The sequence below is a fragment of the Balaenoptera ricei genome, chromosome 9 (genome assembly GCF_028023285.1).
Source record: "Balaenoptera ricei isolate mBalRic1 chromosome 9, mBalRic1.hap2, whole genome shotgun sequence".
Taxonomy (NCBI): domain Eukaryota; kingdom Metazoa; phylum Chordata; class Mammalia; order Artiodactyla; family Balaenopteridae; genus Balaenoptera; species Balaenoptera ricei.
The window spans coordinates 108172595-108185923 of record NC_082647.1 but is presented as its reverse complement, the minus strand read 5'-3'; the positions used below and the strand labels follow the sequence as shown (position 1 = coordinate 108185923).

The 13329-nt window shown below is 45.6% G+C and overlaps 1 protein-coding gene across 4 annotated transcripts in view; it reads left to right on the top strand.

Moving 5' to 3' along the window:
• The window catches only part of EGFR (epidermal growth factor receptor), a 190199-nt gene that overhangs the window by 121432 nt on the left and 55438 nt on the right, over positions 1–13329 (top strand). For 3 of the 4 annotated variants that reach the window (XM_059934325.1, XM_059934324.1, XM_059934327.1), the window contains exons 2-4: positions 8572–8723; positions 9588–9771; positions 12454–12588. In XM_059934325.1, the coding sequence (XP_059790308.1) occupies positions 8572–8723; positions 9588–9771; positions 12454–12588 (471 nt within the window). Of the gene's footprint in view, positions 1–5334; positions 5362–8571; positions 8724–9587; positions 9772–12453; positions 12589–13329 lie in introns of those variants that run through there. The other variant, XM_059934328.1, reaches the window with a different exon arrangement.

Genomic DNA, 13329 nt, shown 5'->3' with positions numbered 1-13329 from the left:
GGCTGGGATGAGTTCCAGAGGGGCAGCTCCCACTGTGGGGCGTGTTACCCAGCCTTTGTCACTAGAGGGAGTCGTGCAGGCCTGAGCAGAATGGAAAGCAGAAGGGATGTGAGTCGGGCGGGGACGTGTCAGCCTTGCCCCGCTGTACCTCCGCGCCATCTTGCTGGGAATGACACCGATTGTGAGCTCGCCACAACCTTCCTGCTGCCTTCAGCTCAGCAGGTCTCTGCCGAAGAGGGTCAGGCCGAGTCAGAGGTGAAAGGTGGGGAGGGACAGCGGGCAGTCCTAAGTCAGACTCTGAACCATCAAGCCACACTTTGACCCTGGTTTCAAGCAGTGGTGTTTGACACCAACCCCGTCTGGGATTTCACATTTCCCACTTCCTTAACCAGCCCTCCTCTGGGCTTTCCTCTGTGCTAACTAACCATCCGTGTCCCCTTTACCACCCCGGCCCGCCCCCCGTCCTGCCCTGTTCTTTCAAGTCTCGTAGCTTTCAGATGGGCAGACCGTCCCATTCCAGTGGGTGCTTCGGCGGTGAGAGAGGGTAACCAGCCCTTCCTCATCCAGGTGACAGGCAGGTGTCCGCGGTCGCCTTCTTGAGGAAGAGCTTTGCAGACTGTCATTGCAACTGTGCAGTGTCAAGTACTAATCTTATCGTGGACTCTGTGCTGCCCCACACCGGTCGGGCTGAAGTCATCACCTGAGAACGCAACAGGGCTCTGAAGAAATAGGTCAGAAGCACCAAAATCGCAGTGCGGGCAAAGCATCCAAGCAGTGGTTTGGCCAGCGGACCTTTGGAAGGGACGTGGCATTACTCACTCCAGAAGTATGCCTGTGTGCAGAGAGAGAGCCCTGAGCATGAGTAAGCAATAGTCCCCAGCTAGGAGATGAGAAAAACAGAACCCGGGTCGGGAGGAGGCGATTACTCACAATATATCTAGAAAGGAACAGCCAGACTCACTAAATTCACTCTTGGTATATTTTCACACAGAGAGATTTTAAACCAAATCCAGCATTCTGTCCTTTCCTCAGTGCACCCTGCTCAGCATTCAACATTCAATCAAGGAACACTCCAGTCCCATAGAGGTCTAGTTCTGTGTTACCTGATATAGAGTCTGATGTATAATCTGATATGTATCGTTCATCTATCCATGAATTTTCATTCAGTACATGTCCGTGTATTTAAAATACAGATGACCAGAGACAGAACGTGTTGCCAAGTACTCGAAAGAGATTTATTGGACTTGAATGAATAAAAGATCAGTATGGCTTTCTGAAATCTTCTCCGGTCCAAATCCATTCCTGATGGTCCAAAATAGGTAAAATTCATATCTGATCTACCAGCCATTCAACTACCTATACAAATGGAGTTGATGGCCAGCCCTGTGATTCAAGATTTTTCATTTCCGTTGTCAGGACCATTCTCTGGACTGGACAGCATCCTATAAAAATGAAAAGTGATGTCTTTAATTTCAGAATTTTAAAGCATCCCAAATTTCAACACAACTCATCAAATTCTGTTGAGTGCATTTAAGAAAGAAATCCTTTCTTAATCCTTGTATGGAAATATGTTAATATAAATGTTTCAGACATTACATGAAATTTCTAAAAATCTTAAAAAAAAAAGAAAAAAAGAAAGAAATCCTGGGCGGGTAAGCGGGGGGATAGTTTGCTGGTATCCTTGAAGACACATAGGCAGAAATAGACTGCAGTGTTTTGGCTACTGTGAATACTGCTATGGTGAAGCCGTAGTGTCAGACATGATTTGTATTTAGAGAGATTTGTGATTTATGAAGCACGTTCATGTCCACGATCTCATTACTTCCCACAACTACCCTGTCAAATGCATCAAGCTGGTCTGATTTTAACCAGTGAGAACACCGAGACCCAGAGAGTTGCGACAACTGGCTGGAGATCATCCCATAACGATACATCACAATCTTCACACTGATAGGGCAGATGTTTGATGCGGTCCCTGGAAACCTTCCACAATCCCTCCCAGAACTGGCCTTCCCGGGATTCATAAACATCAGTTAACTCCCAAGAAAGTGGATACAATATGCACAGGTGTCCTAACGCAGTATATTTTTTAAAAGTCATAAACTGGGCTTGGGCTTATTTTAATGGCTAGGAGGAGAATCATGGGGAAGGAAATCAACCAGTTTTGGTATTCTGTGCCCCGACTCAAAAATAAAATAGGTGTAATTTTAAAGTCTTCTGCTTGTTAACTTAATTAGAGTTACCTGAGTTTGCAAACGTGTTGGACGTGCCGAGGCTTGGCATGTTTAGTCCAGTAGGCATATTATAATGCACATGGCAGATTATCAAGAATTTAAGAGGACTTTTTGAGTACTACATGTGCATATTACAAGTTGCAGTGTAGATTGAAATTCAGTTTGACAACAATCTTTGGATGCCTACAAACTGAGAACTATTTATTAGTTATGAAATCAAATATGATAAAATAAGGAACTACTGATAAAATATAAAGTTTTGGAAAATAAAGAAAAATCTTTTTCAAAATTATAATGAGACTTTTCCCCTTCCACAAAACCTTTGATTAAACAACAGTGAAAATTTAAACACTATTTTGTATTTACTCTTATTATTTTCCCAATTATTTCATTATAACTGAACTGTAGATCTGGTTTCCTACAAACTGTTGTGTGGATTAAATAAGTTTCACAGGCTAGTCTGGTACCGTAATCACAATTTATAACATTTTCCTATAGAATAAACTTACTGTCTGCTCCCTGAAATGGAAAAATGTATTGATAGATCAGGAAGAAAATGGAACTTGGGAACTCTTCAGTTCTGTCCTCATCTGAGGAGAAACCATGTGTGTGCAATGCATGGCGTTTCCCAGGGGCTGCCATATGCAGCTGTTCTGAACAACACTGATGTGCATAAGCTGCAGTTTACTCGCCCTTCTAACACTTTCGATATATAGTACTTCATTCAGTTATTTCTAATTTTTAAACCACTTTCATAAAGCCGTTTAACATGCAAAACTTTGAAAATCATTTCTCCATTTTTGTGAAGTGTATTTTATTAAAAATGTCCTTCTTTTGGCCTTGTTCAACACAGATTTTTGTAAATTATCTCCTCGATAATGTTTTATTATAAAGAAATATATGGTCACTGTAGAAAATTTGAAAAATGGAGAAACTATAAAGAGGAAATAAGAAAAACACCCAGAATCCCACTATTCATAAAAGACTATTGTTAACAGCATTTGGTATATATTCTTCCTGTCATGTTTCTGTGCATTTTTGAATAGTTGAAATGTATATACATACACATTTTGAAATTGCCACCATAATACAGTTGCAGTAAGGCAAAAGAAATGATAAATCCTGATACGACGAAACCTCTGGCAAACTCTGAGTATCTTTTCCTTATTTATTTTTAAATCCATTATGTAAATATCTTATTTGAGATTTCCTTAAACCTTTTCAGGATGAAAGTGGGCAGAATCTTCCTCTGGCTTTTAAAGCTTAATCAAAGATGTTACCTAGCCTAGAAAGATTTTACGATAACCCTCCGGAAAGCTGTGAGCACTGGCGCTCTTCTGAGACATCCTGCGTCCTCCTCCTCCTCCACCACCAGACACACGGAAACAGGAAAGGCAGAGGGACCTAGGTCAAGTCATCCAAGACTTTGGTCACATGGCCACCATTGACCCATTGCTTCCACGTCTAAAATGTAAACGCAACATGTGTATTCACATCCCAGCGGTCAGTCCAGCGAGATATATCTGTACATATTCCACCTCTCCCCATTCTGTGTGTGTATTTGCATAAACAAATAATAATTTTAAGTAGTGATAAATGCTAAGAAGAAAAGAAATCAGGAGAATGTGATAGAATGCAATGGTGGGGACTTAAGCTGTTCTGGTTCCAGACGGGCTTTTCTGAAGGGATATCATGTCCAGTGAGTTGGAATCTCAGTGATAAAAAGGGAGACAAAGATGCAAAGAGCTGGGGAGAAAGGGAAGAGCCTTCCAAGCAGATGGAACAGCCCTGAAGGGAGCAGGAACCTGGCGCCGGGGAGAAACGGCGGCGGGGGTGTGTGTCGGGGGAGGGGGGGAGAACGTATGTGGCTGGGCCAGTGGACGGGGGAGGGAGCCTGAGAGGAGGTGGGGAGGCTGAGGGCAGGGGCCCGTCCCGTGTTCTGATGATACTGGGAAACCTGGATCGTTCAAACCAAGAGCAGTGCAATGTGATTTCTGCTTCAAAATGAGGTGCTCTGTGGAAAACGGGGTAACAATCAAAACAGACAACTTCGGAGAAGGGGATAGATTGGCAAGAACCCAGTGACTTTGGTTGCCGTTGAAGTGTAGAGAAAACAAATTAAAACAATTATGAGTTTACTTAGGCAATTCCACAAGTGTCTAAGTGGATTTGGAGAAACCTGGAGAAACCTGTTTTCATGTTGTGTCTTAATCAGCCATACAGATTTGCCCAGGCTTGTGGGCAAAGAGAAGGGCCCACTCCCACAACGACACAGGAAGGCCACAGGCTCTCCCACTCACATCAGGGGTATCTCAAGACTTAAAGGAGGCAGATTGTTTTATTTTCAGTTAAGATAATTTGGGGGGGGGTTCTTGAGAAAAAGAACAGCCTGACTCTGGATCAGCCCTCACTGTCCAAGTGTAATACGTAGATAACTTCCCATAAGACTCTTTGGAAGCCACGTGAAGCCCAGCACCAGGATGAATCTCAGAAACGCCTGCTGTGCGGGGGACCTGACACCAAAGGACGGTGCTGGGTGATTCCAGGAGCACGAGGTCCCCAGACAGGCAGAACTATTCTAAGTGAAAACAAATCGCGCTGTGTGGTGTCTGGGGCAGGGATTGTCTGGGCGGGGCCGTGAGGGAGCTCCTAGGGTAACCGTGATGTTCCAGGGGTAACAAGTTACACGGATGCATGCATTTGTTGAAACTCATCAATGCTACACTTAAGACTGATTATCTCACAGTTTGTGACGTTACCTCAACAACAGCTGTCTACTCATCTTGAACTGTAATCAGTGGCATGTCAGGGTGAAGGGTACTGATATCTGTACCTTACTTTAAAATGCATCCAAAAAATGAGATGGATAGATACATGATAAAGTAAACGTAGTAAAATGCTACTTTAAGGATGTTCACAGTACAATTCTTTTAGCTCTTCTGTCCATTTATGAATCGTCGTAATAAACTGTGAAGGTGAAAAGCTAAGTGCTTTGCAGGCCGTGCTGCTCTTGGTTCAGTAGGATTTGTCTTCACATTTGCAGGAGGGAGAGCAAATCCCTAGTATGCTGTACGGAGCTTGACACAAACACTTTTAATTGTCTGGTTTTCGACTTCATAGCCCTAAGGTAATACTAAATTTCTCTTTGAATAAATTGCTTAAATATGCCTAAATGCATATTTTAATGAAATTCTTAAAGTACAATGTATTTCTTTTTCTTTCTTCTTATGATTGGATAAATATTCTTCAGACAAAGCATAAAGTAACTGTTTAATGCGCAGTATTTGAGTAAGCCAATTGGCAGATCCAAACATGCCCAGTTCAGACAGCACCTTAGGACGAGGACACGTCCACAGAGGTCCCCAATGCCTGTCCAGAGGCACCTTATGTCAAACACCTGTCACAGTTCCCAGTAGTTAGCTGTAACAAAAGAAAGTTGAAGCTTTTGTGTTCATTCGATCCTCAGAACAATTCTGGGAGGCCAGGATTGTTTTCACCAAGTCTGTACTTGAGGAAAGCGTGGCGTAGAGCTCGGGGAAGTCGTTCAGTGTTGCATAAGGAAGAAGGGCTGACCAAGAAACTTTCTCCTGGCTGAGCTAAGGGCTCTCACTCTTGCAGTTTTGTCTTAAATCTGCCTCACTAGTTAGTGATTTTTATTTTTTAATATTACTGATTCAATAGCCTCACATTTAAAGCCTCTCTTTATAACATGAGATATTTGGTATAAAGATGGAACCAAGATTATACTTTGTTCAGTCAAGAAACCTAGGCCAGGCCATTCCCATCCTCACCCTAGATTTGCTGTCTCCTTTTGGGCATATGACAGGGGAAGCCTCAGAAGAAACAGCCTTGTAAAATTTTCTTTTGGTACTTTAGTAATTAACCCCAGAATAGAACTCAAGATGGACTTGCCTTAAGCTGAATCAAATAGTGTGTCAACTGCTTTTTCTCAAGGATAAACATGTTGGACAGTTGGACAATTTTTTGCCGTTATTAGAAAATAAATCAACATCTTGCCTGACAGTTTAGGTCTATTTCCTCAAAATAGGTTTTCCAAAGTGGACTCATCATGACATGGAATTTAAGCATATTTATTTGTTTACACAGGTTGTCCAGTTGCTTCTCAAAATGTTTTACAAATTAACCTTCATATCAATAATGTGTAATGTTGCTATTATCTTCCAGATACAGGATCTTTTATGAATGTAAAAGTAATTCATACTAATTGTAAACAGTGAAGGGTCATAGTAGGTATTCATCAAATAAATACTCATTCAGCACTTTTTGAAGGAGTGAATGACAACACAAGTACAGTCTTTTTGCAATTATTTTCTTCTATAACAGGCTAAACTGACATGGCATGTTTTCCTTTTCTACTGAGGAAAGTCACTTTTGCGTGACTTAATAATAAAAATTCTTTGGTTCAGCCAAGAGAAATTTACAAGCTAGTACCCCTGATCCTTTAAAATGAAAGTAGCTGGGATTGTTTTCATCCTTCTGTGTACAGAAGAAACGCTTCAGAAATGTGCTCCAACACCCCATTCTAGTCAGTACTGGTCACCTGGCTGGTGTGAAGGGCATGATCAATACTTGGGGCTCCCTAGACCAGAGCTGACCAGTTAGGCTGAAATTTAGAGACCATGGTCTGTCAGCTGGAAGGCAGCTTTTGTTCCAAGGTGTGCCGACGGAAAGGTCACCCTTTATCGTCAAAACCCTGTACCTCCATTGGTTGTGGCATCTTTAAGGACCTTAGAATTGGGAAATCAGTCTGGCCCCGTCCACATGCATTGCAGCCAACTGTGTACAGCGGTTCCAACTTGAGGTTGCCGTCAGAGCGGTCCACACTCCTGGGTGAAAGCAGCCAGAGATGTTGGGTCCGTCCCGTGTTATGGTTGGAAGAGTGATGGAATCACTGTGCCCTGGAGCCAGTGCCGGGGGGGCTCTGTCTTGTGGGCCGTCGCAGTTCCCGTGTGAACGTTCTCTCTACCACCAGATTTGAATGAGACCACAGAAGGGGAGAAGAGGGAAATCCCCACACATTTAAAGAGGAAGTAAGGGTTGCTTCATATTTACTGTTGGTGTAAATGCTTTGCACTGATTGTGTGGTATCTGAACGTGTGCTCGCTGCTGTGGCGCTAAAATGCAAGAGCAGACGGTGATCCTCTTCAGAACACTTCTGTGGGGAGGGGACAAAGGACCTATCAAAGAGAAGTGCAGACTCGGCAAGAGTTCCTGAAGGAAGTCCCTGCATATTGACTCTGGCCTTGGTACTGTCCTCAGCCACCTGGTTGCAGATTGCATCCGTGGAAGAGCCTGGCCTGGTCTGAATCTAACCTCCAAAGCCAGGGGCCATATTTCTTCACTTATGATAATTTGGGTTCAAAGTACAGTCCCTTAACAGCTCCCTGCTTCAAAAGCCCCGAACCTCTTTGTTTTCTTATGCTTGCCTGTACATGTTGTTCAAAGAGCTAGGTTTATAAACATGGCTTTATTATAATCCTCTCCTTTGCTTTTAAAGATAGACTAGCAAATGTATTTTCATACTCAAACTTTGTCCCCTAATTTTAAATGTTTTCTTATATTAAGTTTGATACCTGAAAACATCAGGGAGTTAACGTGCCAAGGCCACATCCCAGCAGGGGATGCGAAACCCTTGCACCTGCGCCTGGGTGGGTGGGCTCCTTGGAGTGTGGGCAAACACAGAGGCATGTTGGTTTCTCAGGAGCTGAGTGTGTTTTTTAAATATGTGTTTTCATGTCGTCATTTTCTAAATGTTATATAGTATTTGATTTTATTCTTTGGTGCATTCGTTTAGAATATTTTTCATCTCCAGCCAGTGGGTTTTAATTTACACTCTTGTCATTGATTTTAGGTTGTACAGTGTTATGGTCAGAAAATATGTTTGTAAATATTCTTTGAGCACGTAATAATGTGACATGCTATTTTTTGCAAAGTAAAAAGTTCATTATATAGTTGTTAACTCATCATTGTAATGCTGAGTTGCATATTATGATATGTATTTTTTGTTCACTAAAGCTCTTATAGACTGTTTTATCTTAAAGATTTTCATAGAGTTCCCATCTATTTCCCCTTGAACTTTTAACGGTTTTACACAATTCCATGCATTATAGAGATGAACTAGTCCTTATAATGAACTGCACCTTATATAAACTTTTAAACATTTTTCGTCACAGTTGTCCTGAGTGGCCTTCGATCAGAATTTCTGTCATAAGTCACTGAAGTGTGCAGTTAGTTGAAGATTGCGAATATCGTTTTATTTTAGTTTTGCTCTTCTACTTGGCATTTCATGTGATACCTTTTTTCCTCTTGCTTCCAGTTTGCCAAGGGACAAGTAACAAGCTCACCCAGTTGGGCACTTTTGAAGACCACTTTGTGAGCCTCCAGAGGATGTTCAATAACTGTGAGGTGGTCCTTGGAAATTTGGAAATTACCTACATGCAAAGTAGTTACAACCTTTCTTTCCTAAAGGTTAGTTCAATGAATTTGATTCTTACCCAAATATAGTAGAAGTAAATATAAGTAGATAAAGGCCTTGGCAGAATTTAACTGGCAGTGTATTTACTTTTGCTGTGGCAATTATAAGTCCTAGGGACCTACACATGCAAGTTTTATGAAAAGTCCACTTTACCAGCTAGTGTCAAGTTACAGCTATAAAAGAACAACAAAGAGAAACAGATTAGTCTGGCATTCCGCTATCATCGTGGACACTAATCTTTTAACCGTCACTTCAGCCATGGTATCCTGACATACTGGCTCTTTAGAAAAAAAAAAAAAGAAAAAAACTCCTGCTTTGTAGCATTTGACTATTTCCTTGGTATAAATACCCCCACCATGGTTGATTTCCAGCTACCAAGAGTTTAACAACTCATTCACAAAATTCCCAGATGTGCCACAGCAGCCTCTAATGAGCCAATGGGAATCAGCCCTGAAGGCTTCTGAGTTTGGTGTAAACTTAGGATTTGATTGGTTTTCTTCTGGGGTTTTTTGTCTTTTTTTTAATAGGAAAACCTGCAAGATAGATAGAAAATAAATTAATAAAACATTTCCCTTTTCATCTCAGTGTGTTGAACAGCAAGCAAAATGAAAGTCACAGCATTCCTAAGTAATACACATGGTCCTTTGTTATTATTATCAAGCTCAAGAGGCAAAAATGCAGGAATCATTGTAAATTCTGTCACCTCCCATGGGATCCAGTGGTAATCACCTACACGCTTCGCATCTGTCAACCACTCCTGTCCAGCTAGGTGTCCTGGGCTCCCTGGACCCATTTCAGATCTTGCATTCGTGAGTTCCTCAAAAGAGAAATAATACGTTTATGTTTTATCTCCTTAGACCATCCAGGAGGTTGCTGGCTATGTACTCATTGCCCTCAACACAGTGGAGAAGATTCCTTTGGAAAAGCTGCAGATCATCAGAGGAAATGTGCTCTATGAAAACACCCATGCCTTAGCGGTCTTATCCAACTACGGTGCAAATAAAACCGGACTGAGGGAGTTGCCCATGAGAAACTTACAGGGTGAGAGGCCAGGGAATGGGGAGGCTGTAAAGGCAGAGAGTGACCTCGGATGGTACTCAGCAGACTTGGTGCTTTTCTGAATTCCATTCAGAGAAGACTTTTATTCATCAGACACAGATGTATTTGCGTGCCAGCCATGGGCAAGATGCAGCAGGTGGAAGTTGCTAAGGAGATAGTAGATGGTGGGGTGGGAAGGGAAGATTTAAGCCAAGTACCAGTTCTCCCTGGTTCATGGAAAAGTATCCAGAGAGTTCGTAAAAAGTGGTAAAGGTTCTGGAAAAAAGAGAGTATGACCAGGTGATCGGAGCTGGAATGCTTAGACAGTCTGCCGGTCTCACTACCTGGACCTCAGGTATAAGGGACATAACGTGAAAAAAATCAACCCTTCTCTGAGACATTTTCCAGATTAATGCTGTTATCCGGAAAGCCATTTTTAAGTTAAGGATAGGGAATAAAGGTATTATAGGAGAAGTCTGAATTCTTGTGAGTAGGGCACTTGTGTGAGTTCTGTGAGAGGAAACTGCAGAAGATGAAGAAGAGACGTCAAGCTGATTTTTAAAAATTGAAGGTAACAGTGATCGTGCCCTCACCACGCGGCAGGTGCAGTGCCAGCTGTGTTAAATTGGTAACTTCATCTAATGCCCACAACCTTCCTTGAAAGCAGGTGGTAGCTCTGCCACTGTACAGATAAAGAAATGGTGGCAAAGTAACCCTCCTGAAGTCCCACATGAGCGAAAAGATGGCCGGGGATGGCCACCCAGTCTGTGCCCCCAGAGCCCTCGCATCTTCCACGCAGCTCTGACGAGCGAGGGGGCCGACCCCAAATGGGGGATGAGAGCAGAGGATGCACGACAGGGTGAGGGTGCTGGGCGGGGAGGGGCCTGGTCCCAGGCCGCGGTGCTGGGATGGCTGAGCGTCCAAGCCCCATGGAGCCCGACGTCTGCTCTCCAGGTTGGCTCCTGGGCTCTGCCTTCAGGAGGCGACCTTAGGGCTTCCCACCCCCTCACCTGCTGGGCGCAGCCCCGGCGCTGGGTCGTGCTGTCCGTGCGCGGTTGTGCTCGGCCCGCCTGGACGCCCATCCTGCCTCACGCTGTCACTGTCTCGTGGCGACAGGCAGAGGCGGGTGGGAGCGGACGGTCGGGTTCCAGCCCCGGCTCCATCGCTCACCAGCCAGGCACCCGGGAGCGTGTTCTCTGTGTCTTCAAACATGGGGATGAACGATGGTGACAGACTTCCGAGGATGGCTGAGAAGACTCAGTGAATTGCTCCAGATAAAGGGCTGGACAGCCGTTTCTTCGCTTGGTATTGGGGTAGTGTCAATCCCGATTATTTAATGTTATTAAATAATCCTCTAATGTGGGTTACTGGGCGAGAATTACACACTGTTATTGATAACTAACGCGGGCCTCTGCTGCCCGCGGCTTCTGTCGGGCCCTCGGCCTCCCCGCTGGCGCTCTCCCGGCCCCTGGTCTGTCGTCCCGAGGGTCCCGCTGCCCTGACGTCTCTCTTCTGCGTCTCCAGCGCTGACCTCTCATCAGTTTATCCCTTGACTCTGGCTCCCTCCTGGTGAACGTTTTCACTTGGGTGTCCTGCTGCCGTCTCTGACTTCGCATCCAAAGCTCCCTTTCCGACCCCCCAGCCTGCCTCTGTGGCCCCCGCCGCCGCCCCGGCGCCCGCCCTCCCTCGGGTTCCTCCACGTGCTCCCGTCAGCCTTCAGGAAACGTCATCCTTTCCATCAGCCTCAGAGAGCTTCCCAGGGAGAACCCTTCCTCTGCCACGTCCTTTTCCCGCTGTGGGATGCTGGGCATTAGCTACGTATGTAGATTTGAGTTACAGTCAGAGGACCGTGCGAGGATTAGCTCAGGCCACGCGTATAACCCAGCTGGCCCCAGCCCCGTTGTGAGTCGTGGTCCTCTGTGGACGTGAGGTCAGTAACTGTGTGACGTGTCTCCCACGCATGTCGCCTCTTAGAAAGGGACCAACAGAAATCACTCGTCTCTGCTGACCCCGCAGCTCTTGCTGCTGTGCTCTGTGTACACAAGTCATTCAGGAAATGTTTACACAAATGTCACGGAGGAAACACTTGTCCTCTGCTCAGGCTTGACTTTTCTTACCACCCCTGACTTTCCATGTCTTCCCAGCTCTTCCTTTGAACAGTTGAACAGTTTTACACCTTGACATTCCCGGTGCCCGTCCCGTCTCTTCCTCACATGTACATATCCTCCTGCTGCACCTCACTCCCACCCCCTTTTCTCCAGTGAAATGCTCCCAAAGCCCCTCACACCATCCTCCCTTCCACCCGCCCTTCCTGTCGCGTCTGCCCTTTCACGTCGTCATCACACGGTCATTCCGGTCCAGCCCAGACCAGCCCCCCCGGGAACCACCGACTCACTGTACACGTGTCGTTTGTGCTAAGTGACTAAGGCGTTATCTCCTTTCCTCCCCATATTTTGAAATTCTGATCATTCATGGTTCAAAGACCCAGTGCAGGGGAACCCTGACTCTTCCACAGAGGAATCCATCAGGTCATTTTCCACGGCCCCCCAGTGAAGTTCCAAGGGGAGTCTCGTTTGCAGGTGGCCGTCTTTTAGCAGGAGGCACAATGTGAAGAGACGCATGCCTACCTCAGGAGAATTGAGGAGGGACGGCACATTTGCTCATGGGGGTTCCTTCCTCACGCAGAGATCCTGCAAGGCGCCGTGCGATTCAGCAACAACCCCGTGCTCTGCAACATGGAGACCGTCCAGTGGCGGGACATCGTCCACGCCGACTTTCTAAGCAATATGTCGATTGAATTTCAGAACCAGCTGAGCAAATGTAAGTGTTCCACAGGGACCCCTGCCCCCAACCTGCAGCTCCTAAGGTGGGCAGAGCTGTGGGGCTGGGGTGGGGATCAGAGAAAGCAGAGCTAACTCTACGTTACATTAATCTAATACAAAAGTAAATATTGATAGTAAACAGATGATATGCTCACCGGAAGACAGAGGGGGGAAAAAAGTCTGTTTTTCATGGTGACAGCTCCCTTGCTGGCAGATCACCCGCCCCCCACCCCCACCCCACCCCACCCCACCCCACTCAGCACAGCTAAGCCCTCATGTGGCGTTAAGAGCCCGTCATGTCAGCCCTGGCGAGGGGGCTTCTCACATCTTGTGTGAGGGGACTGACTAGACTTTTGTGACCTTCTGACTTGCTGCCGAGGCTCAAAGTAGCACCAGGCCCTCTGGAAAGCTTTGGGGCTGAACCCTGCCCTCCTGCTGATGGGCCTGGGCACTCCCACATGGAGCCCCCAGCAAAATTGGGGCGCATATGGGGACGCGTTTGTCCATCTTTAACTAGTGCCCGTTACCTAGTCCCTGCCATTCATCAGTAAAGCAGCCCATGCAAGGGAGAGGCTGGCCGGGGCCAGGCTGCAGGTCAGGGCTGCCCCATGAGCGCTGTTGGCAGTGGGAAACTGAGGACCCTGAGCTCCGCTTAGCCGGCTGCCTTCCTGATCGCCCTGACCTTCCGGTCTTGAAAATAAGAAGCCATCATCGTTTCCTGCTTCTCTGTTTCCCTACA